The sequence below is a fragment of the Ruditapes philippinarum genome, unplaced genomic scaffold (genome assembly GCF_026571515.1).
Source record: "Ruditapes philippinarum isolate M1 unplaced genomic scaffold, ASM2657151v2 ctg2017_1_1_1_1, whole genome shotgun sequence".
NCBI lineage: Eukaryota > Metazoa > Mollusca > Bivalvia > Venerida > Veneridae > Ruditapes > Ruditapes philippinarum.
The window spans coordinates 112,931-140,688 of NW_026853450.1; the positions used below are offsets into that span (position 1 = coordinate 112,931).

General features: G+C 35.7%; 1 protein-coding gene across 1 annotated transcript in view; it reads left to right on the forward strand.

The window, feature by feature from the left end:
- Window positions 1-27,280, forward strand: part of LOC132736895 (tenascin-like) — a gene marked incomplete at its 3' end in the record, with an annotated part of 90,554 nt that extends 63,274 nt beyond the window's left edge. Inside the window, exons 13-17 of the mRNA XM_060724109.1 lie at window positions 3,778-4,047; window positions 13,275-13,568; window positions 13,787-13,987; window positions 14,149-14,244; window positions 27,093-27,280. Coding sequence (XP_060580092.1) covers window positions 3,778-4,047; window positions 13,275-13,568; window positions 13,787-13,987; window positions 14,149-14,244; window positions 27,093-27,280 — 1,049 coding nt within the window. The remainder of the gene's footprint in view (window positions 1-3,777; window positions 4,048-13,274; window positions 13,569-13,786; window positions 13,988-14,148; window positions 14,245-27,092) is intronic.
- Between the last annotated feature and the right edge of the window lie 478 nt (window positions 27,281-27,758).

Consider the following 27,758-nt stretch of genomic DNA (forward strand, 5'->3'; position numbering starts at 1 on the left):
AAAGATTTCTTACAGTTTATATGACCCTATATTTAGCAAGGATTATATTTAAACATCTTTTAATATACGGTCATAAAACCTGTCAGTAATATTTTTAACAAATTTATAATATAGCAACTTAGCATCATTTTTAGAGAAAAAATAGTGAAACTTCTTTATAAATTGAAAGCAGTCCTGTATATAAAACTATAGAAACATGACGATTATCCAATTAAAAGCAATGTTACAAACATACAGTATTATAAATTCTTATATACAGAAACACATTTAAGTTTCATTTTGTAAACCTGCATTTTCTAGAGCTACGATATTTAGCATGTATCATTGCCTCTTTGACCTTTACAAACTGATATGAACCATGCCCCTTGGTTCAATATTGGCCCCAACCCATGGGTCACTTAATTTATATACACTTATATAGGAAAACAACATCTAACTTATTGTGTGAACTATGACGCCCGGGGCTTAGATGTGTGGCATGTAATATCAGTTTGTGGCCCACAAAATAACTGGTATTACTAATGCCCCTTTGGTCAATATTGGCCCTGCCTGGGGTCACTTTGTTAATATAGTCTTGTATGAGAAAACACATGTCAGTCTTATTTTGTGAAACTACAATGCATATACAGTAAAAACCCTCAATTAAGACCACCATTGGGACTGCACCGAAGTGGTCTTAATTGCCGGGTGATTTTAATTTTGAATATTCTTATCATTGCTTACATTCTTTATGACCATGTTCTATTAAGTCATTTACTATGAGCAATAAAACAATGGTATATTAACCTACAAATTATGATATTTAATAAGATGAGAGCAAAACATTTTTATGAAGAAATTTAAAGGTATACTGTCTATGATCTAATTTCATATTTGAAAATATTTATAATTGTTATACAGTTCTTTGTAAATATAAAATAAGCATGTTTTAACTTCACACAAAGTAGATATGTTGTGTTTAAAATACCACACACTATAGGTAGTTACAATATTTTTAATAATAAATTCTCTTTGGTCTGATTTCAATATTAATTATTATATAATGTACACCACCTATCATATAAGAAATTAATCTTTGCAAAATAAATATGATGAAAGCAACATTGAACCACAGTAACTCTAAAATTTACTTTCACCCTTATTTCATACAATAACTTTCTAATAGACCTTTCTATCTTAAACGGACTTAGTAATATGGAATAAATATGCTTCAGTGGGAATTGCACGAAATCTCGAGTGTTAGAATTATACAAATGTCGCCATCTGAATTCACAATCAATAACTGATCTGTTGATTATGTGGAATTGACAGTATCAATAATAGAATTGTCATTGTGGCGCAATATTTTGTGTGATGTTCCATCTATTGCACCAACTGCGGGACACAGTTTATCCCAGTCGCCACGTTTATTAAACTATTGATCTATGGTTAGCAAAGTGATGTAATTCACAAATGTTGTGTAAAATGCACGTATAAATGTGCGAATTTCAACATGTACAGTATACGCGGTGCACACATTGAATATGATGGCAAGTGTTACAATTAAGAATTGGGTAAAAACGTATCCATATCATAAACAATAAGATTCTATTTACTGGAGACAGTTTGTGGCGACTGTGATTTTATGTTTTTGATATGTAACATATCTATTAATGTTTCTGATGCTTTACAAGTTAGGTTATAGAAATTGTACAAATTTTCTGAGAAAATTTGGAAAAACATTTCTTTCGGAATATATAATCGAATCATTTGAAAATAAACAGTTGCGAATATCTAGTACAGAGTCTAGAGGTGGCATCATTATAGTAACTTAACATGACCGTGCATGGCTAGTATATATTTTGAAACATGTTGCGGGGATTGAACTAAAGCAGGAAGTGAAGCTAAATGTAGCCTTCGCCTGTTAGCGTTCATTCTGAAAATCTTTATACAATGCAAATAGTATAGTGTTGCAACGAAAAGAAGCACAGTTGTTGTCTAACATAACAAAACTTTTAACAGTATTTAAAGGTTTAATAGCAATGTACATGTTTTGCCACTCAAAGGTTTTATTGTAAGTAAATCGGCAGCTTTTGAGGACCTAGGGTTAAATGTTAGCCGGTATAGCATATGTACTATTATTGTATGATTATTTAACGCTCGTGAATTTCGTGCAATTTCACACTGAAGTGTTACTACATTTTATACATATATACATACGACAATGATGTTGGGGGAGATAGAACTCCGCAGCCCGCAGACGGTCTACGTCAGAAAGAATTACAGGTTGACAACAATAATAATGAGAGAGCAGTTCAAGACCAAAGTCAGCACCCAGGGCCAGCTATTTCGAACATTGTAGCAGGTCAACAAAATTGACCGGCTCATCGCAGGAGGAATAGCCGCTCCCTTGTTAATCAAATATGAGAAAATCAGGCTCCCTACAGGAGATCCCCCCCCCTCCCAAAAAAACTACTCTTATTGAACTTGGCGTCAGCAATGATGGCATTTACCTTTAGCCCTGCTTTCATAAGATTCAAAACATAATGGCATGTTGGTCTTCGTTTGAAAAATTAGCACTACAATAATGTCCATGAATTAAGAAACTTGTATTTTTTTTTTTGGTTGTTGTTTTTTGTCTTTATATAAATTATGGTTATGTTGTCTCCATCTTTAATATGTTGAAATCACTGCATCCCAGTTTAAGGGTACTGCTCATTTTATCTTAATTTCCCCAATTATGTTTTGAGAAAATCCCCCAAATTATTCTGTTTTAAGGAGTACGTTTACGAAGTCCGTTTAAGATAGAAATGTCTAATAACAGTTTTTGACACCTTGTAAAAACAAGTGTCATACCTAAGAGCATTCAAGCAGATAATAACAACAAATCTATAATAACAACAAATCTGTAATCTTGGTGTTGATTTTAAATCAGTGGTCTCAATAGTGAGTTCAAATAAAGAATAAATCAAAGAATTGGGACTGAATTTGGCGGTCTTAAAAGTGGATAACCGAGGTGGTCTAAATTCTGGAACATGTTAGTTATTGACATAAAGAACAGATAATTCTGTTCTTTTAAAAAATGATGGTCTAAAATCTGAGTTGGTCTGAAGGAGGATTCTACTGTAGTTAAAATATTTGTCATGTAGCATTAAAAAGTTGACCTGAACAATTCTGAAAAATGAAATTTTAATTTTATTTTGTAGAAGAAAATGATGTTATCTTTGGAGCATTCTATACTGCAATATTCTTCCTCCTATGTGTTTAACTTTAGAAATAAGGAAAAAATTGAACATGGCTCCCACTTGATGGCTCTTGTTAGTTCCTGTGATTATAGAGCTTTTATGAAAATATATGATTTTTCCAAACAGCCCTCATATATTGACATTGACATGATGCATAATTTTTTCCCTAATAATCCACCAGGGATGTTTCAAAAATTAAATATTTTAATGGTTTTCACCCATATAAATAAAAAGGTCAAAGATCCTCTTCAAAAGTCAGTTAAAGAAAGCACATTTAGTAAATTCATAACAATGGAAAATAACTTTTTCAACAAATTTTCTTGTTTTTATTTTAACTTGGAACACCAGGTAATCGGCTTAAATCTATGGATGATAATATATGATATACATGTAGAGTGTAATGTACATGTAGTTGCTTATCATATATGTCTAGTTATGAAGGTATAAAACAAAATCATAACATAAAAATATTTGAACGGATAATATATAATTCTTAATATTGTAGTGAATGCCTCAGACGTTAAAATAGTTCATTTCATTTGTTTGATTTCAGTGCAAGAACTTCAAGTTACAGGAATTACGTTTCCAATTATTAAAACCACAGAATTTACTGTATCTTGGACTGTACCTATTAGATCTAGTTATGTAAGTGGATATGATGTAGAATGGCAAAGTGGGGATAAGGTGATCGATTCATTATCTCCTCAAAAGGTTACAGGTTTGACACCTGGAAAAACATATGTAGTCAAAGTGATATCAAAAGATACAGGCACTGAACCTGGTGATACAAGGACAACTAATACATCAAAACAACAAGCTGCAAGTAAGAATTAAAAAAGTATATTATTAGTCCCCTACCGGTTTACCGGAGGGGACTTTAGGTTTACCCTCCGTTCGTCTGTCTGTCAGTCCGTCCGTTCACAAAACTGGATCCCGCGATTACTTGAAAAGTACTGAAAATATTGTTTATGAAACTTGATATATGGATAGATGGCAGCATGGAGATTATGCACGTCTTTTTCTTTTCTTCCTATGTTGAAAATTCTGGTTGCTATGGCAACAAATAGGCTGAAAATATGGCAAATTTTACACATAAACTGGATCCAGTGATATCGCAAAAAGTACTGGAAATATTTTTATGAAACTTGAATTATGGGTAGATGGCAGTATGGAGAGTATGCACGTCTTTTTCTTTTCTTCCTATGTTGAAAATTCTGGTTGCTATGGCAACACATAGACTGAAAATATGGCAAATTTTACACATAAACTGAATCCAGTGATAACTCAAAAAGTACTGGAAATATTTTTATGAAACTTGACATATGGGTAGATGGCAGTCTGGAGATTATGCATGTCTTATCTTTTCTTCCTATTTTGAAAAAATATTGGTATCCGGTTCGCGGGACCACAATATCGTATATTAGTTGATAAAGTACTACAACGTTGTGTCTTCTTTTCTCAGTTTACTACAAGTATCTACGTCAAACAATAACAACAACAATGATAAACAATAATGACGTCACAGACGTCAACGTATCACAAAGCGCCATTTACGTACAAAGTAGCGCGGGGAAAGTATAATATGTAAATCTACGACATCCTGGGGGCCGCGAAAAGTAATAAATAGCACATGAAATTGCACGTATGTTATCAATGTACAAATTTGATTAAAAAGAAATGTATTACTTAATAAGAAAATGTTCATCATTTAAATCTGAAAGTCTCTGTTAACGCGGTGCATTCATTTCGTAGATTATTTAAATGAATAAGTGTAGTTTTGAACTTTTTTCAGTGAGCTATTCGAAAGTCTCTGTAAAGTCTCGAATAATTTTCACAATTTATGAAGTCTTTCTTCATTTTGTACATTTTGTTAATCACAGTCTCTATTGTCTATTACTTCGAGTGGATAAAGTTTCACAATCGGTCTGGTAGCGTACAGTCCATTGCTAAAACGAATTCTAGCTGCTCGAACCAAGCCATCCCTCCCGGCGATAAGGCTATCGACTACTGCCAGCTTCCAACGAGTTCGTGGCGAATCTTCATGAACCTGTACCACTTCCCCGGTACAGATAGTTTGAGAGTTATTTCCGGGTTTGTTACGTCGTTCACGGAGTGCTGTGAGATACTCCGTTCTCCAACGTGTCCAAAACTGTTCAATAATCCGGAACTGGTTCCTAGCCCGTTTAGAGATAATGTTGCGTTCTACAGTTGATGGAATTCTGGGCTCAATCTCCGCTCCAACGTAAGGTAAGGACCTAATCCTGCGACCATATAACAAGTGTGCTGGGGTCAATGGCTCAGGGTCTTCTAGGCTTGATGAAACGAACGTCAGTGGTCGATCGTTCAGCAGGGACTGAATTTCGGTAACAATGGTTTGTAGAGTCTCTAAGTCTACCATTGCACGGCCAAGGATCTTCTTAAAAGTTTGTTTTGTAAGACCTATCAGTCGCTCCCACCAACCTCCGTACCACGGGGCTCTCTCAGGTATAAATTTCCAATCAATGCCAGTATTTGCTAGGGACTCTCTGACGACCTGTGATTCGAACATGGCTTTCAAATAAGTAGACGCCGTCTGGAACGTTTTAGCATTGTCTGAAACTATGAGCTTGGGTTGCGACTTCCGGCTTGAGAATCGTTCTACAGCTTGTAAGAAACAGTCTGCTGATAAACTTGTAACTACTTCAAGATGAACGGCCCTGGTAACAGCACATGTAAATAGACATATGTATGCTTTTTTCTCTGCTCCAGAGGGTTCTTTTATGTATAAAGTACCAGTAAAATCTACGCCGGTAATGGTGAAGGGCGGGGCTTCTTCTACTCTAAATTTCGGCAATGGGGGAACTTCAGGTGACTTGTATGTAAGTCCGTGCACTTTACGACATGTGACACAGTTTCGGATTACGGCATTCACGCATTGTCGTATCGCTGGTATCCAAAATGACTGTCTAATGCTGGTAACTGTAGCATTTAAACCACTATGGCCAAGTAACTCATGCACATTGCGGACTATCAATTTAGAAAGTCTAGACTTCTTTAGTAGGAGGTACGGGTACTTTGTGACGTCATCCACGGTTGCGTTGTTAAGTCTTCCGCCGCAACGGATACATCCGGTCTGGTCAAGAAATAATCGAAGCTGCTTTATTAATGGTGTTCTGACCTGGTTTCTCACTAACTCCTGTATCTCTGTACTGTATACATCTGTTTGACAATAGTGTATCCACCGCTGCTCTGCTTGCCTTAGTTCACTAGTATAGAGATGGTCGAAGTTTCGTCTGGACAGGATGACCTTGCAGTTTTGAATAAATCGGCGAATATAAGCTGTAATGCGAAGTAACCGACTTAGATTGCTGAATTTCCTAATGTCAATAATATTCTGTATGTTATTACTAGGTACGTGATATGTAACTTCAGATATCATTTGCTCGTCTATCTCTGCTTGCTGACTTCCGGTGGCTTGCTGTTCAATTATCGTCTGCACGTGTAACCTGTTTGAGACCTCCCATATCGGCCATTTTGTCTTGGCACATAACCATATCGGTCCCTTCATCCAAAGATCGTTCTTCATAAATTTTTCAGCTGTTATACCTCTCGTCAGTAAATCGGCTGGATTTTCGCTTGTTGGACAATATTTCCATACGTACTGGCTCGTAAGGTCACATATCTCTTTTACACGATTCTCGATGAATTTCTTCAGTGTCTTTTTCGTAGATAGCCAATAAAGTACGATTTGACTATCGGACCACAGTGTGTAGTCTGCAAATATTTCGCTAGTCTAGCTCCAATAAGCGCCGCCATGAGTTCAAGTTTGGGCAGAGTTATGGGTTTGAACGGTGCCACGCGATTCTTAGCCATCACAAGAGTTGAATCTTTCCCATTACAGATGAACGCCGTTGCACCGTACGATCTAATACTTGCATCCACGAAGATATGCAAGGTTGTCCGACTGTCACTTCCGGTTTCGGCTATTTCAGAGAAATATCTTCTCGGAAATTAAATGTGGCAACAGTGTTCAAGTCTTTCGCTAGGCTTGACCATGACTGTTAATTATCTTCTGGAAGTGGTACATCCCACTCGTACTTTTGTTTCCAAATGTCTTGTAACAGAAGTTTAGCTCGGACGGTAACTGGGCATAGTATTCCAAGGGGGTCGTATATTTGAGATGAATATTTCAATTTCACTCCATTTGTACATTGGCAGAAATAGGAATATCTCTCTTCACATGGGTCACTTAATCTGTTGACGGCTCCCAACGTAGACCTAGGACTTTTGTGACGTCGTCAGTATCTAATATGTTTACTCTGCTGGCTTCTTGTTGTAACTGTTTGCTGTTGGAGTTCCAAGATCTCAAATTCATTCCGGCTTTGGACATCAAGGTGCGTGCTTCTTTAAAGTAATTAAGGCACTCTTCTTCTTCTTTAAAACTGGATATGACGTTATCGACGTATAAATCTCGACCTAATATTTCTGATACAGTCGTATGTGGATTGTTGTCTAAATGTTTTAGTATCGTTGCGTTGAGTATGAATGGTGAACAAGTTGCACCAAAAAGCACAACTTTAACGATAAGTTGAAAAGTCACTGTTGGGGTCATTCGGATCTTTCAGCCATAAAAATCTTGTCATATCTCGGTCATCTGTATGTAATCCCACCTGCAAAAACGCCTTTTCAATATCTGTTGTAAAAGCATACGCATGCAGACGAAATCTCAGCAAAATTGAGGTGAGTTCATTTAAGACTGGGGGTGTTGACTGTAGGCAATCATTCAGACTGGCATGGTGTGATGTTTTACGGCAGCTACAGTCGTATACAATTCTTATAGGCGTAGTTGAGGAATTTTTCTTTATAGGGTGATGTGGAATGTAATGGATGGGCTTTTTCGTCTGGATATCTTTCTCTTGAACTCTTTCAATGAACCCTCGTCACTCTTGTTCTGCAATGATATCTCCATATTTTCTCAGCATATCGGGTTCTCTGCTCAATCTTCGGACAGTACTTTCAGTGCGTTTCAGGACAATGTCATAATTTGTAGGTAGTTCCGGGTGGTCAGTTTTCCATGGTAACCGTGCAGTATACTTTCCATCTTTGAATTCAATTGACGTCAGCTGATACTGTTGTCTTTCGTCTTCCGGTCTGTGTCATCTGGTGTTATTCCTAGATTTTCTAGACTCCAGAAACGTTCTATCGATATGTCCTCTGGTATGTGAGACACCATCACGTTCAAAAACTGTTCAACACTTCTGCTACTTTTACTTGAATTGATCGGTCCAGACAGAAGGTATCCAATTTTCGATTTTACGGCAGTAGGCCCTGTACCACGTATAATCTCGTCCTCAACAATATCCCAGTAAAAGTCGGCTCCAATTAGCAAGGAAATAGCAAACTCTTTATCATGCGTTACTGGATGTGCCAATTTTAATCCTTTAAGGTAAGGCAAACTTGAAATGTCAGAGCTATGTATATTATCTATAGGTGTCGCTATAGTCGGGACAATCAGAACTTTCAGTGGTATCTTCTGTCTTCTGTCTGTAACAAGATACACTGTAGCTTGGTCAAAGTGTTGCATCTGATTACTTTTGCCACCAAACGCAGATATTCGGATTGTTTCGGATTTTTCCCTCTCTAATTGAAGTTCGTCTGCTAGAGTTTCGGTGATAAAACTTCTTTGTGCTCCTTCGTCAAAAAGTATGGTTGCTGGGCTACATATATCTTTGTAACAAACGTCAGCAATTGCTGTCTTTAGCAATACCCCGGATCTAAATTGAAGCGCGGAAGAATACATCACTGTAGCTTCAGATGTGTGCTGTGCACTGGAATTACGACCGCTATCAGACTTACAGATAGTTGTGTGATGCTTTCTGTTACAATTCTGGCATCTCTTAGTGGACTTACACGTGAATACTTGGTGTTTACCTAAACAATTAAAACACAGTTTTTTTCTCCTTAATAACATTTAACTTTGACGCTACATCAGGATACTTCCGGCAATCTCTGGCTCTATGGGATTCCTCGCAAAACGAACACTTAATTCCAGTTCTTGTCACATGCGCACTGTTCGAACCTCTGGTACTTCTTGCCCCGGTGAATAATGATGCAGTAGATCCGTAAGTTTCTACTTCCGGTTGAATCGAGTTGTATGATCCGGCTTCCATAATATTAATTTCGTTGTAAATAGCTCTACGTAAGTCACATAACAACCAATTCCTGTCACCGAGACCTCTCGCGAGATTTTTTCTCATTTCCCCCGGAAGTTTGTGAAGCACAATAGGCACGAGTAAATCGCCGTAAGATTCTTGTTGCTGGCCCAAACTCTCCAGTGCACGAATGTATGTCTCCATTTTATCATAGAATTCACGAATATAATGTAAAGTATTTTTAGGGACTGGGAGTTGAAGCAATGCTTGCATTGTTGCGTGTATTATTTTATGTTTTTGGCCATATCTCTCTTTCAACAGTTCTGTCGCACGTACATAGTTTGTATTTGTAAGTGCAAAACCATCAATAGTCCGATTCGCCTCACCTTCAAGCTGACTCTTCAAATATGAAAATTTTTGCACATCCGTTAAATTACAGTTGAGATGAACAGTTGACTCAAACGAGTCCCAAAATGTCTGCCAGCTTAAAATGTCGCCATTAAATTTCGGTAATGAAAGTTTAGGTAACCTATGATACTGTGAACTTGCCGACATAAAAGAGTGATTGTTACCTAGGCTGTTCTGTGAACCAGCAAAGTGAATATTTCCTCCCGGAAGTTGAACGTTGACATGGCTTCCGGTCTCTCCACCGTCTGCTCCATCAGTAAAGTTCTCCCGCATATCGTCTGCTCTTATATGACTTATTATCCCCCGCCGATGGAATCGGGAGGGGGATATAGTTTTGGCGTTGTCCGTCCGTCCGTCCATCCGTCCGTCCGAATTTCGTTTCCGGAGTAGTTCTCTGCAACTACTGGCTGGAATTCAACGAAACTTTATGGGAATCATCAATATCAAGAGGAGATGCGCATCTGTCCGTCCGTCTGTCCGTCCGTCCATCCGTCCATCCGTCCGTCCGAATTTCGTTTCCGGAGTAGTTCTCTGCAACTACTGGCTGGAATTCAACGAAACATTATGGGAATCCTCAATATCAAGAGGAGATGCTCATATCGTCAGCTTGTTCCAGTCAGACCCTTTAACTCAGAGTTATGGCCCTTGATAAGTTATGTAGAATGCAAATAGAGTAAAATTTTGTTTCCAGAGTAGTTCTCTGCAACTACTGGCTAGAATTCAACGAAACTTTAGGGGAATCATCAATATCAAGAGGAGATGCGCATATCGTCGGCTTGTTCTGGTTAGACTCTTTAACTCAGAGTAATGGCCCTTGATTAGTTATGTAGTATGCATATAGAGTAAAAACCGTTTCCGCACTACTTCTCTGCAACTACCTGCTGGTATTCAACGAAACTTTATGGGAATCATCAATACCAAGAGGAGATGGGCATATCGTCAGCTTGTTCTGGTCAGACACTTTAACTAAGAGTTATGGCCCTTGATTAGTTATGCAGTATGCATATGGAGTAAAAATCGTTTCCGCGCTACTTCTCTGCAACTACTGGCTGGAATTCAATGAAACTTTATGGGAACCTTCAATACCAAGAGGAGATGCGCATATCGTCGACTTGTTCGAAAGCTTCGAAATAACGCTTCTGTTGCCGCTACGTACTAAAATTAACTTCTGTAGATTCATCTTTTTGTGTCACGGCACCAATATCGTATATTAGTTGATAAAGTACTACAACGTTGTGTCTTCTTTTCTCAGTTTACTACAAGTATCTACGTCAAACAATAACAACAACAATGATAAACAATAATGACGTCACAGACGTCAACGTATCACAAAGCGCCATTTACGTACAAAGTAGCGCGGGAAAGTATAATATGTAAATTTACGACAGCCTTGGCAACAAATAGGCTTAAAATATGGCAAATATAACAATATTTGTGATTAGTCAAAAAGAGCTGAAAATTTTTATGAAATTGCATCTTTAATTCAAGAGTTATCTCTTCTTTAAGAATTTTGCTTTTAAAGTGTTATATTTTGGTAACAGGGATGTTTTAAATATTAACTTTAGAGTGTCCTTCAGTCCGTCTGTCTGTCTGTTCATAAAAACTGTTTCCTGTGATCACTTTTAAAGAACTTTTCCAACAAATTTACTTAAAATAGGGAAAAATTGAAACATTAGTGAATGGCCAATGGCCCTTCAGAATGTTGATGGGGTTCTAACCGGTAGGGGACTTATAGATTGCTTGCAATACTATGATAATTGCTTGTTTTTTTTTACATTAGATCATGATTTAGAATAACGGAGAAGCACATTTGCACATGATTATTATCTTTAATTTTTTAGTTGGATATTCTGGAATATAACTTATTAAGCCCCCCACCCCCTTTGAAGAAGAGGGGGTATATTGTTTTTATCAGTGAATCACTGTTTGAAGTTTGGATGCGAGGAATAATATCACAAGGGTATTGCATTTTTACAGTTATGTTACATGATTGCTTCACATGTCTAAATATAGAACATCAGCAGTGATTTAATAGCATAATAAAACACACACTGTTCAATCAGGAAAAATGCGGGTTGTGTTAGAATGTATAGTTTTACACATTTTAGCAAAGTGGTGGCATGGACAAGCGGTTAATGCATCAGACTAGAAATCAAATGATCGCCAGCAGCATGAGTTCAAACCCTGTCAGGAGCAAGTCATTGTTTCCTTGACCAAGAAAATTTACATTTATTGTTCTATACTGGTTAATTCCAGGCTGTCTATAAGCTTATAGCTTTCTACACAATAGAGTTAAAGTAAATTCTATATAGAACAAGTATGCTTGTTGGCTTTGCATAATTTAATCAGTTTAAAGGTGGTCCTTTATTACAAATTTGTTGGTGTCGTACAAATCAGTATAATATTGTACATGTATTTGATTTGTATTGATCTTGATAAAATAATTTAAATTGTAAAACCATGCATAAATGATGTCTGTGTGGCAGTCACTATTCAAGCTGATTTGATGACTATAGTTTAGTACATTACACAAATAAAATTTGCCCCAAGTAATTAATTATATGAAAATTAAGAATTATAGGGACAACCTACAGTTGAAGTCAAACATATTTTCATCTCAATAAGCGGTGAAAACAGCAGACTGATCAATGGTCGTGACATCAAAACGACATGTTGTCACTCTGGTTGTCACTCTGTTCACACGTTTCATAGTAAGTTTAATTGCCATTCATCATGTATCATTAACACGTCTTAAAAGTGACTTTAATCGGAATAAGGACTTAATTGGTTTTAACAGTTAGGTAATTTAATTTATATGTACTTCCATATCAAGATATCTGCTACTTAAGTTTTCGTCCGATGATTTATTCACATTCTCCATGGTATAAGACATATTGTTGTTAAGATAATTTGTCATTGTGCTTCTATATTAATGAATTGTCATGAGTGCTTATTATAAACATGTGCTTAACATTATTAACGATGAATACTGACCAACTTGATTTGCATTTATTTCATTGCTACAAATATTTGTGTTTATTTTTCACTATTAAAGTACATGTATTAAATTTTGAATAATATCTTTCTGCTCATTTATAATTTGTGGTTGTAAGTGATAAACTGTCTTTTCAATGGAGAAATATCACAGAATTGCCAAACTGTCATTTTAATGGAGAAATATCGCAGAATTGCTGTTATCAACAATTGCAAACTTACTAATTTGGACATTCAATCAGGCACATGTAAAAACATGTATGAATGTAATAAAACATAATGGCAGCAGATCAAACGTCACTCGAATTCTGTTTCTCTCGAAGTAAAATACCCAGTCCCTTGAAATTCGAGTTACCGAGAGTCAACTGTACATGTTTTTAACCATATAAGATGCGAACATTCTGTTGAATCTTGAAATCTACACAACGACTTGTTATCAATAACAGATTTAATGGTGGTTCATAAAATGTAAAAAAGTTGTATCTTTATTCTTTTACTTTTGTTCATTTTTTTTCAGAACCAAGCATGCCAGGTGCTGTAGCAAGTTCAGGAGATGATTTAGACGCTCTTGATAGAAGCATTACTATTAGATGGACATCAGGAACTGGTTTTGCAACGTCATATAATGTAAAGTTGTTTGATGGTGATTCTGAGAAAGGTTCCCGAAACACCTCATCTTTATCAACAACATTTAACAATGTACTGAATGGCTATAGATATAATGTTAGAGTAACAGCAAGGAGTCAACAGTTTAATGGAGACTATTTATGGAGCGAGACAAAGGTTTCTCCAATTAAAACAAAAGTTCAAGGTAATTGTTCTGTATCATCCCTTTTAATTTTACAGTATATTGAGCTTATGGGTACATTTAAATTGCATTTGCATGAAGAAGGAAAAAGACCATGTAATTTTTGGTATAAGAGAAGCATTCTATCATTATGCCAAGACTGTAATAGACAGTCATAACAAGTGAAATATTGTTCCAGAAATAAAAAATATTTTCACAATTTCTGTTTTATTAAATTACAGTTTCAGAGGCACCACGTAATGGTGTTTGTCAATCTCCTAAAGACAGTGCTATAACACTTGATTGGGATGCGCCTTCTCTACCTAATGGTGATTTAGTGAGATATCATATTGATGTAATAAATACTACCAGTAACAAAGTACTGTTCCGTGATAAAACTACAGGAACTGAAACACAAAAAGTGGTTGGAAATCTTGAACCAGGTAACTATGACATTATCAACATACTGTCATGCATGATATAATGTAAACGTTTTTAAGTTCATAATTGTTTTTATAATTGATAAGTTTTTGCTTTTCATTTAATACATAACGTAAGATATAAATTCTACCAAATATAACTTATAGATTATTGCTTCTTTTAGGAACCAACTATATATTTCGGTTATATACAGAAAATGAAGGATATATTTCAACAAATTATGACCAGGTGTCATCATCTTGCAAAACTAGAGCTAAGAGTAAGTATACATGTACAAAGTGTTAAAATAAGAATACATCTTTGTTAACCAATTTATATAAAAACACCATACATGTTGTTTAAAATATATATAAATGTAAACTTTTTACTTTAAATTCTAGTTTTCAAAGACGTTTTACAGATAAAAAACCTGCCTGAATTCTTTAAAAAAATATATGTATATATTAAAAAATATAAAAAACAGCACATACACTGGCATCTGAGACATAAAGTTATTACATGATATATAATTAGTGAGGTAACTTGACCATATTATAAGGAGTATCTTTAAAAAAAATAGGCTAGATGTTTAAATAACCTCTTTTCCCTAGATTCTTGTTGTTCCTTAATTTGATGAAATTCTAGGTAGACACTTGTTTGACCTATATATATTAGTGCTGCAAATCCATAGAGTTAAGTGACATCGAAGTGGTCTTATAATGTCAGCCAACAGCAAGTAATATACCAAATTGTTCGTCTAGGTCTGTAGTTTCCAGAATAAATATTTATTTGCCTCAAGTCTGATGCCAAGATAAGAAATCCAAGATAGCGTCAAAGATGGCAGCCAAATTCCTAAATATTCTAATACAATCCGACTCCAGTTATTCGACAACCCTTTGCATTATTTGAAGTAGATAGGCGGTCCCATTTTTATCTCTATATAAAACAATATCAATACGGGCGTATTATTCGAAATGCATTATCCGAATACCGCCTATGTATCGAAGTAAAATTTCAGCCTTGATTATACAATTATGAAAGAATTTCACACCTATCTCTCGAAGCCAGACTAATTATTATTCGAAGCCAAACTAATTGGCGCAGATCCACTAGCTGACCGGTCGACTTGTGAAAAATGTCAACAGTCATGCGTGTATTTAGAAAATCATGATAATTACGCTTTGTGTGTTCTTTAATAATCTTTTATTACCGAAAGTTACAAGCTATGCACCGTGTCCGATGTTGTTACTGTTGTTGCTTGAAGTTGATAGCAATTCATTTCATACATACCGTATATGTGAATTTGTCAAAACATCCAAATTGTAATGCTACATGAGAGCCTTTACCTTAATCGAAAATACCAGAGTTAAGATGTAAATACCGTAGTGAAAACACGGCCATTATTAAGGCTTTGCATATGAAACGCAACGATACATAATGTAGAATCAAATGCAAGTATTTACGTCTTTAATGCCAATAAAATAACTTTTTACACATCTTTTCTTTAATATTAATTGTTGTGCCCCCACTTTAGGGGGAGGCATTTAGATTTACCCACGTAAAGTTAAATATCTCAATTATTGCTTGAGATATTCAATTGAAACTTACAATTCTTATTTATAGTAACAATGTGCATCAGATTGACAAGTTTGATAACTCTGCCTATAATATTTACAGAATTATGCCCCTTTTTAATTTTGGTTAAAGTTTTTGTTATAAAGTCAAATATCTCAATTGTTGTTTGAGATATTCAATTGAAATTTACAATACCTTTTAAAGTAACAATGTGCATCAGTTTGCAAAGTTGCATAACTCTGCCTGCAATATCCGCAGAATTATTTGCCCCTTTGAAACTTAGAAATTTTGGTTAAAGGTTAGAGGTCTTCGAAGATATTTACTTGAAACTTTACACATGTACTTAGGGTCATAATTGAAGGTCACATCTCAAGATTCATTACTCTGCCATTATTTTGACTGAATTATGCTCCCTTTTGTACTAAAAAATCTCCTTTTCTTAGTTAAGTTTAACTTGCAAGTTTTGCATATCTCTGAAACTATTAAAGATACAAACTTGAAACTTCATATGTATATTTGTGGTTATACATAATGATCACTCACTCATATCTGTGTCATGTATTTAGGCTGATTTATCTCCCCTTTTTAACTTAGTCTCTTGGTTAATGTTTACATGTAAATTTTACATATCTCAATAACTATCATAGATTTTGATTTGAAACTTCATATATGTATGAAGGGTCATAATTGTATGTCACCGACCAAGTTCCATAACTGTATCTTGCATTTAGGCTGATTTATCTCCCCTTTTCTACTTAGTCTCTTGGTTAATGTTTACATGCAAGTTTTACATATCACAATAACTATTAAAGATATTTATTTAAAACTTCACATATGCATTTAGGGTCATAATTGTAGGTCACTGACCAAGATCAATAATTCTATCTTGTATTTAGGCTGATTTTTCTCCCTTTTTTAAACTTAGAAATTCATGGTGAAGTTTTGCTTGTAAGCTGTTATCTCCATAACTACTGAAGGGTTTGTGCCTTTTTCGGGACAATTTTATGCATTCATGATAATAAAGCAGTGATTTACTTGAAAAAACATCTTAATAACAAGCCCTTGTACCTTTTCGGTCAATTTTATGTATTCATAGGTAAGCATTATTATACTCAATAAAACACCCTTGTGACAACTTTTTCGAATAGTCGAGCCTTACTCTCCTCCAACAGTTCTTGTCACACTTTGAACTTTGTCTGGTACATAACTCTAAAACTATGAGGGATACCAAGTTATTGCCCTTTGTTCAATTTTACGCTGTCAAATTTGTCCGGGACATAATTCTGAAACTATAAGAGATATCAACATGAAACTTTGTAGGTAGATAGATCTCATTGAGTAGAAGTACAGTGCAAAAGAACCATAACTCTGCCTTGCCTTATTTTGGAGTTATTGCCTTTTGGTTCTTTTATACTTTGAAATTTCTCCGGGACATTAAACTTTAAAACTATAAGAGATATCAGCATGAAACTTTATAGGTAGATAGATCTCATTGGTTAGAATGGCAATGCAAAAGAACCATAACTCTGCCCTGCCTGATTTTGGAGTTATTGACCTTTTTTCATTTTTTCAACTTTATCCGGAACAGTACTTTAACACTACAAGAGGTATACTTTTCTGTGTCCAAACCTATTCCGGGAGGATCACCCGGTTCAACTGGTTCTTGTGTAAGTGCGTCTGTCCATCTGTCCTTCTGTTCACATTTTGTTTCACACGTAGCTTAAAAAGTTTTTGACCTTGAGTCACGAAACTTGAAACCTTAAAGATCGTTCAGCACGACATAATTGTTGTGTATACATGTTATGTGGTAAGTTTAGTTTCTATTTTCTATTTGGGTGGTTCCAGTATTCCTACTTGAATACTGTATAATCACCCTTAGGATATGTTGCCTGCTTTTTAAATTTGTCTTTTTGGCGTCTTATCTGTGATATGCAGGCTTCATAACCACAGATCCCCTTTCAAAATTCCATTTTATTTAGTTCCGCCCATTGTTTTCTAGTTTAGGGCACAAGCATTCTTTTACTTGGGGATCATACGCCGCTTTTCATGGAATGGCACCGACGTGTCACATTGAAGTTTCCATGATGACCGCCGTATGAACACATCTGCGGATGTTTCTAAATTCAAAATTTCACCATTTTCGTGTTATATGTTGAATTTTGCTAAAGGCGGTGCTAGGGGGGCGTGGACGGTAACTTGCACTTTCCAGTACCGTCCATGAACAGGCTCAGTCAAACCGAGCCTGCAACATTTTCAATTTTGACGTGTTGGACTTTCTTTAGGGATTCTGCTTTTCTATATTTGAAAGGAATGTTAGTTATGCACCTTTGTATTTCTGTGTATTTATTTAGTATTTGTAGAGTTATTGCCTTTGACTAAGTTAAAAATTGCAATTCTCAACTTGTGTGGCACATGACTCAAAAAGAATTTTACCTAGTCATAAAACTTTACTGTTATGTTTGTCAGCATGTGAAGTTGTGCACCTAAAGATTTTATTGTGGATTTATTCAGTATTTGTAGAGTTATTGCCTTTGACTTAGTAGAGATTTGCAATTCTCAACTTTTGTGGCACATAGCTGAAAAGGTATTTGACCTATGGTCATTAAACTTTACAGGATGTTAGTTGACATGTGTTGTTGTGCACCTGTGAGGGATGATTGTTGATTTATTCAGTATTTGATAAGTAATTGCCCTTGTGTTAGTAATAACCATTCCATTGTTCATTTAGTGCTTGAGTTGGAATCAACCAACTTTACAGGAATAATGAATACTATCACTGTGAAGCTGTGCACATGGGGTTTTGCATTTGGATTTTTTCAGTTTTGTTAGTGTTATTGCCCTTGACTTAGTAAAAACCGTGTTATGTGTTCCTTGAGTGCTTGAGTTAGAATCAACCAATTTTACAGGAACAATAATCAACATCACTGTGAAACTGTGCACCTGGGAGTTTGCATTTTGAATTTGTTCAGTTTAATGACAGTTATTGCCCTTGACTCAGTATAAATTTGCAATTTTTAACTTGTTCATGCATAGCTCAAAATGTATTTGACCTGAAGGTTTTAAAGAATGTTGGTCAGTATGTGTACTTAGGTACCTTAGGGTCTAGTGGATTTATTTAGTATTTGTTAAATTTTTGCCCATGACTAAGTAAAAGATTTTTAGTTTTCAACTTGTGTCAAGCGTAGCCAAATGAAATTTTACCTAGAGTCATAAAACAGACAAAATAGTAGAGTGAGGGGGCACCTGTGTTCTATGGACACATTTCTATTTTTTACATAAATAAGCAAAATTAACTGCTAAACATAAGGGTTCTTGATAAGATACTCTATATTTAAACACACAAATATTTATTACTTATTTTGTTACACCACATTTTCCAGTTTAATGATTTTGCGTTATTTTGATTATGATTTTTAAGTTATGGCCATTTAATTATTTTATTTTTAAAGTTAATCTGGACTTCTCCTCTTATACCATTTATGCAATTTCATTAAAACTTTACAGGATCCCGTCGGTAAACCACATGGTTTTCGCTGATTATTTGAAAACTATTTATCACAAAGTTGTCATATTTCATAAAATGATTGGTCACTACTAGAAGATGACATATATTGATCATGGGATCACTTGGTCAAAGGTCAAGGTCACAGGGGGCCTTAAATGTCAGACTGGTTTCCGCTGATTATATTTAAAACTATTCATAACAATGTTTACATATTTCACACAATGATTGATCATAACTAATGGATGATCCCTATTGATTTTGTTGTCATAAGGTCAAAGGTCAAGGTCACAGCGGCCTTAAATATCAGAATATTTTCTGCTGATTATTTGAAAGCTATTTATCACAAAGTCTTCATATTCACATAGTGATTAACATTCTTGATAACCCATATTGATCTTGGGGTCACTAGATCAAAGGTCAAGGTCACGGGGGCCTTAAATGGCAGAAATGGTTTCCGCTGATTATCTTGAAAACTATTTATCTTGAAAACTATTCAACACAAAGTCTTCAAATTTCAAACCCCTATCGATTTTGGGGTAACTAGTTCAAATGTAAGGTAACAGTGGCCTTAAATGCCAAAGTGGTCTTCATGTTTCACATTGTGATTGTTCTAGGTAGTAGATGACCCCTATTGATTTATGGTTTACTAGGTTTAAGGTCAAGGTCACAAGGGCCCTAAATGTCCGAATTATTTCAGCACATTGTCTTGGAAACTATTTACAGTGGAGCCTTGCTAATCCGAACCCTTCTTATCCGGAATCCTTTTTTATCCGAAAGAAGTGTCCGGTCCCGATTTTATTCGTTCTATTTTCAATAGTATAAAACCATTCGGATCCGGAACCTGTCTACTTCGAATTCCGGACGATTTTTTCAATTTTTGTTATTAATTTTACTCTAAAATTAACCTCTCGGATCGGAACAGATTTTGCCAAATGTCACACCTTCATTCAAAATAGCAAATAATCGCACATCATGCAGGTGTTAACATACACCAAACTGATTAGAGTAATGTAATTTAATATAAATATTATATGTATCGTTTAACATTTCTTGATATTTTTGTGCACCCACTATAGGAAGGGGGGGCATTTTGTGCCCCCACTATAGGGGGAGGGGGCATTAAGATTTACCCTTGTCCGTCCGTCCATTCGTCCGTCCGTCCGTTCTCTTTTTGTGTCGAATGTAGCTCAAAAAGTAATTGACCTTGAGTTATAAAACCTTACAGGAATGTTGATCAGCATGTGAAGTTGTGCACTTGGGTATTTTCATGTGGATATACTTAATAGTTTTAGAGTTATTGTCAAAATAAAAAAGTATTTGACCTAGATTCATGAAACCTTACAGGAATGTTGATTAGCTGTGAAGTAACTGTGTACACCTGGCTTTTTTGTGTGGATATATTTAGTATTTTTAGAGTTATTGCCCTTGAATTAGTAAAAATTTGCAATTTTCATCTTGTGTCGCACGTAACTCAAAAAATATTTGACCAAGAGTCATGAAACTTTACAGGAATGTTAATCAGCATGTGAAGTTGTGCACCTGGGTATTTTCATGTGAATATTTTTAGTATTTTTAGAGTTATTGTCAAAATAAAAAAGTATTTGACCAAGATTCATGAAACCTTACAGGAATGTTGATTAGCTGTGAAGTAACTGTTGTACACCTGGCTTTTTTGTGTGGATATATTTAGTATTTTTAGAGTTATTGCCCTTGAATTAGTAAAAATTTCCAATTTTCAACTTGTGTATTTCACTGATGTAAATAAATAGTATTCGACATAGAGTCATGAAACCTTACAGGAATATTGCTCAGCATGTGTACTTGTGCACCTGGGTATTTTTGTGTGGATATTTTTAGTATTTTTAGAGTTATTGCTTTTGACTTAGTAAAAATTTACAATATTCATCTAGTGTTGCACGTAACTCAAAAAGTATTTGACCAGTAGGCCTGAAAGTTTACAAGAATGTTGCTCAGCATGTGTACTTATGTACCTTAGGGTTTTCTTATGGAATTATTCAGTATAAAATTTTGTAGTATATGCCCTTTACTTAATAAAAGATTTTAAGTTTTCAACTTTGTATCCAAAACAAAATTGACCTAGAGACATAAGATTGACAAATCGGTGGAGTTTGGGGGCATCCGCGTCCTATGGACACATTTCTAGTTAAAACTTTGTCTGGACTACTCCTCCAATACCATTAATGCAATTTCAGTGAAACTTTATGGATAGATTGTTAGGTCAAGTACAAAGGCTTTCCGCTTGAATGTTTTTTGTCCCAGTTATGGCCCTTGAATGAAAAGAGTGTTAATATAGTCCGTCCGGACTACTTCTCGTACCACTGATGCAATTGCAATGAAACTTTGATTGGTATGTCAAGTACTTGTGCTTATCGCATGACCGCCACAAATTTCCTTTGAAGATCGGCGTTCTCTAAATTTCAGTATTGGAAAACTTTGGGATGCTCTGAATGAGGTATCAGTACGCTTTGGGGTGCTCTAAATGAGGCATCTGTACACTTTCTCGCGCATACCCAGTTTATTATCTTATTTCAAATAATAAAATAGATAAATACAAAATCCCTAAAGAAAGCCCAACACGGCAAAATTGAAAATGTTGCAGGCTCGGTTTGATTGAGCCTGTTCATGGACGGTACTGGAAAGTGCAAGTTACCGTCCACGCCTTGAAGTGAGTTTACCTGAAAAAGAGCAAACCAAAACTTTTCACAGCTGACAGAATTTTTTTTTAAATATTTACATATCATTTTGATCTTTTTTTTTTAAACTTGAAAATGCAGTTATTATAAAGATGTTGACTCCAGTATAACGTAATCGCCATTTTCTGCATTCTGACCTCGAGGAAAAATCTGAAACAATGATCAAATTATTCACTTTTTGCTTTAAACAATGCCTTCGTTTTGCAGGATTTTCTGACCAGTAAGCCACTCAGTAAATCAATACACGTATGAACATAATATTCTAGCATAATTATTAATAGATGGAAGTATCAATATATACATTGTCGTTAGTTTTAAAAAAGTACGCGTACAAGATATTCCTCTAATTTATACACCGGGACTCTTATCAACAATATTTCCTAGATTATATTTTGAAAATGAGCTGGAATGATAAATATTTCGCATTCAGAAAAAAATGCGTCAACTTACCTCGTCAAATGGTTATTTATATCCAGTTCCTTCAACGGCATCTATAGGTATATTTCTGTGGACATTTCTTAAAATATTTATGTTTAAATAAAGCAAATATTATGAGAGAGCGTAAATCCCCAAGAAAACTGTCGTGATGGTCATGCGATAAAACAGTTACAGAATAAATACTCGGACTTCACCTGCTGATATCAGCGCATGGGGCGACGAAAGGGTCAATCATGGAAATTACTCTCGACGTTCCGTCTCGATTAATTTCCTAATATTGACCCTTGTTGTCGCCCAATGCGCTGATACAAGCTTATATATTCTATAACTATTACATAATACACAACTTTTTTGCTTGAATGATTTTTATTTGTTTGGGTCGTCAGACCAAACAAATAATTGTAGCGAAATTTCAGACCCTGATGTTCTTATTTGCAAATGCCGAAAGTAGTGCAAACTCCTCGAAGTGGTTACTTCCCTTCATGTGTACATAAACGCCGAAATATTAAGGGGAGATCACTGCGTAAAGATTGTCAAATGACAGGCGCATTAATTTTCGTAACGAAAAAATATTTCCCGATAGGTCGAAGATATCTAATATTGTGTTATTCATATAGATATACATACTTATATTCAGCTTCATGATTATTTACTTTAGTGTTAAACAACAGGTTTACCGTGAACAAAATATATCGAAATAAATGAGAGATTCAAACTCTAATTAAGAATAATCTGGTATTATTCAGACTGTTATCTTATGACTCCCCTTGGTCTAGGGGTTTAAAAGGTCGCTTTAGAAAAGGAGAGGTCAGGATTTCAAATCCCAGTTCAGGTTACTCATGTTTGTTTTTTTGTGTGTTTTTTATACATTGAATTGAATATCATTGTTGCAATTAGTTTTATAGCCAATTTACTATAGTTGTAACACTGGAAACAGAATTTGGTGACACTTTACAAACAAATTTGTTTATAATCTCACATCCTTCACCTTCATAGATATCTTTGTCTCTGTCCTTTTAACATCCTGAGACTCAAGCAAATTTAGCGCCTTCTGTGCTTTGATTAGTTATTGCCCTTGAATAAAAAAGGTGTTTTTTAAGCTCACCTGAGCTTGCTCAGGGTGAGCTTTTAGGATCGTTGAATGTCCGTCGTCCGTCCAGACACTATAGCGTCACATTTTTGCCTCTATCATCATCAAACATGGTCAGGATGCTTGTCTAGATGATAGCTCAAATGAGTTCGAACATGGGTCAACTCGGATGACAAACTAGGCCACAGGAGCTAAAAATAGAAAAACCTTGTTAACACTCTAGCGGTCACATTTTTGCCTCTATCATCATCAAACATGGTCAGGATGCTTGTTTAGGTGATAGCTCGGATAAGTTCGAACATGGGTCATCTCGGATTAAAAACTAGGTCACAGGAGCTAAAAAAAACCTTGTTAACACTCTAGCGGTCCCATTTTTGCCTCAATTATCATTAAACTTTGTCAGGATGCTTGTCTAGGTGATAGATTGGATGAGTGCGAACATGGGTCATCTCGGATGAAAAACTAGGTCACCGGAGCTAAAGAGCTAAAAATAGAAAAACATTGTTGACACTCTAGTGGTCACATTTTTGCCTCACTCATCATGAAACTTTGTCAGGATGCTTGTCTAGGTTATAGCTTGAATGAGTTCGAACATGGGTCATCTCGGATGAAAAACTAGGTCACCGGAGCTAAAAATAGAAAAATCTTGTTAACAATGTAGCGGTCACATGGTTGACTCAATCATCTCAAACTTGGTCAGGATGCTTGTCTAGGTTATTTCGAACATGGGTCAACTCGGATGAAAAACTAGGTCACAGGAGCTAAAAATGGAAAAATCTTTTCAACACTCTAGCAGTCACATTGTTGACTCAATTGTCATCAATCTTGGTCAGGATGCTTGTCTAGATAATTGCTCGGATTAGTTCGAACATGGGTCATCTCGGATGAAAAACTAGGTAACAGGAGCTAAAATAGAGAGAAATAAGAATCCCTAAAGAACGCCCAACACGACAAAATTGAAAATGTTGCAGGCTCGGTTTGATTGAGTCTGTTCATGGCGGTACTGTCAAGTGCAAACTACCGTCCACGCCCCCCATCACCGGCTTAAGCAGAATTCAACATTTAACATTAACTGGTAAAATATATAATCTTGAAACATCCGCAGATGTGTTCATATGGCGGTTATCATGGAACCTTCAATGTGACACTTTAGTGCCATCCCATGAAAAGGGGCATATGGTCTCCAAGTAAAAAATTGCGTGTGCCCTAAACGAGAAAACAAGGGGCGGAACTGAATAAAATGGAATTTTGAAAGGGGATCTGAGGTTATGAAGCCTGCATATCAAAGATATGACGTCAAAAGACAAATTTAAAATGCAGGCCACATATCCTAAGAGTGATTCAACAGTATTCAATTGAGGAATACTGGAACCACCCAACAAGAAAGATGTCGAATAGAAAGAACTATAAATAAAAGATAGAAAAATATTGTTAACACTCTAGTGGCTACTGTTTTGTTCCAAATATCCTGTAAATTGGTCTGAAAGTTTGTTTTGATGATTTCTAGGTAAGTTCGAATATGGGTCACCTGGGGTTAAAAACTAGGTCACACTGCTCAAATATGGAAAAATCTTGTTAAAATTCTAGAAGTGAAGTCACGTGTTCTATTCAATTATCATCAAATTGGTCAGGATGCTTGTCTCGGTCGTTGCTCGGATGAGTTCGAACATGGGTCATCTCGGATGAAAAACTAGGTCACCGGAGCTAAAAATAGAAAAATCTTGTTAACAATGTAGCGGTCACATGGTTGACTCAATCATCATCAAACTTGGTCAGGATGCTTGTCTAGGTTATTTCGAACATGGGTCAACTCGGATGAAAAACTAGGTCACAGGAGCTAAAAATGGAAAAATCTTTTTAACACTCTAGCAGTCACATTGTTGACTCAATTGTCACCAATCTTGGTCAGGATGCTTGTCTAGATAATTGCTCGGATTAGTTCGAACATGGGTCATCTCGGATGAAAAACTAGGTAACAGGAGCTAAAATAGGGAGAAATAAGAATCCCTAAAGAACGCCCAACACGACAAAATTGAAAATGTTGCAGGCTCGGTTTGATTGAGTCTGTTCATGGCGGTACTGTCAAGTGCAAACTACCGTCCACGCCCCCCATCACCGGCTTAAGCAGAATTCAACATTTAACATTAACTGGTAAAATTTAGAATCTTGAAACATCCGCAGATGTGTTCATATGGCGGTTATCATGGAACCTTCAATGTGACACTTTAGTGCCATCCCATGAAAAGGGGCATATGGTCTCCAAGTAAAAAATTGCGTGTGCCCTAAACGAGAAAACAATGGGCGGAACTAAATAAAATGGAATTTTGAAAGGGGATCTGAGGTAATGAAGCCTGCATATCACAGATATGACGTCAAAAGACAAATTTAAAATGCAGGCCACATATCCTAAGAGTGATTCAACAGTATTCAATTGAGGAATACTGGAACCACCCAACAAGAAAGATGTCGAATAGAAAGAACTATAAATAAAAGATAGAAAAATCTTGTTAACACTCTAGTGGCTACTGTTTTGTTCCAAATATCCTGTAAATTGGTCTGAAAGTTTGTTTTGATGATTTCTAGGTAAGTTCGAATATGGGTCACCTGGGGTTAAAAACTAGGTCACACTGCTCAAATATGGAAAAATCTTGTAAAAATTCTAGAAGTGAAGTCACGTGTTCTATTCAATTATCATCAAATTGGTCAGGATGCTTGTCTCGGTCGTTGCTCGGATGAGTTCGAACATGGGTCATCTCGGATGAAAAGCTAAGTCACCGGAGCTAAAAATTGAAAAATCTTATTAACACTCTAGTGGCTACCGTTTTGATCAAAATATCCAGTTAATTGGTCTGAAAGTTTGTTTTGATAATTTCTAGATCAAGTCCGAATATGGAACATCTCGGATGAAAAACTAGGTCACACCACCAAAATATGGAAAAGCTTGTTAACACTCTAGTGGTCACATTTTTGACTCAATTATCATCAACCTTGGTCAGGATAGGTAATTGCTCGGATGAATACGAACATGGGTCATCTCGCATGAAAAACTATGTCACCGGAGCTAAAAATACAAACATATTGTTAACACTCTAGTGGCTACTGTTTTGATCCAAGTATCCTTGAAATTGGTCTGAATGTTTGTTTTGATGATTTCTAGGTCAAGTTCGAATATGGTTCACCTGGTAAAAAACTAGGTCACACTGCTCAAATATGGATAATCCATTTTAACACTCTAGTGGTCACTTTTTTGACTCACCTGTCATGAACTTGGTCTGAATGCTTGTCTAGGTAATTGTTCGGATGAGTTCGATGGATCAGATGAACAATCTAGGGCCATAATGGCCCTATTGTTTGTGTGTTGCCAGCTACACAGAGATTTGTCTGGTTTTTCCGTTTAAACGTTTAAACAAAAACAAATTAAGAAGTAAGACATATAAAGAAAAGACACCAAGTTTGCTGCATATGTTTTTCTTTTGTTAAAATAAGACGACAAAAGCTACACAAATTGCAATAAAGTTTAATTTATAGCAGGTGGTAGTTTAAAAGAAAAAGTGTTAAATTTCAATTCATTTACAAAACTGAAAAAAAAAAATACAAGAATAATTAGGGAATGTGCGGCCATCTTTGACACAATTTTGGATATCTCAGCTTGGCATTGAGTTTGGTCAACTAAATATTCATTCCAAAAACTACAGATCCATTTAGGTATATGAAAATTGCTGTTGGTTGACATGGACCAGTTATCCCTCTTAATAGGCTGGTAAAATAGGCTGATTTGCATTACTATCATGCTATTGTTTTTTCAGTGTCCATGAAGCCAGAAAATTTACAAATAACAGATGTTACAAGCCGAAGCTTTCTCATTACTTGGGATAAACCTCTAGAAACATACAGTGCTGAGAATTACGGATATGTTCTGCAAGTTAAGGATGATAAAGGTGCTTGTAAGGAAGAGGTTCTATACAAATGCTCAGACTGTAAAGGAAGTTTCCAGGTAAAAATTAAAAAGCAACATTATATATACATGTATTTTAGACTAAAATCAATCCGTCCTGGTAAGTATTTTTGTTTTTAAGTTGACTATTCAAAGAATATCTTCAAATACTTATTTGAGATGATTCAAGATGGTCACTATACATAACTCCAACATGGATTTTGACAAGAAAATGGCCTTTTAAACTTAAAAATCCTAATATTAAAAAGTTTTTTTGTGGAACATCAATCTGAAGGTTTTACTTGAAAGCTTATACATGTTTTTTGGAACATAAATTGAGATCATTTTACAAGGCCCATAATAAGCTCACCAGAACCGAAGGTTTAGGGTGAGCTATTAGTTTAAAAGGGGGGTGGTCCAGCGTCAGACATCATGCGTCAACAATCATCTACTTTGAAACTGCTTGGCAGATTTCCCTGATATTAGCATCCTTGTGACAGTCATACTAAAATTTGCTCATCTCATTTTATATTGCCCC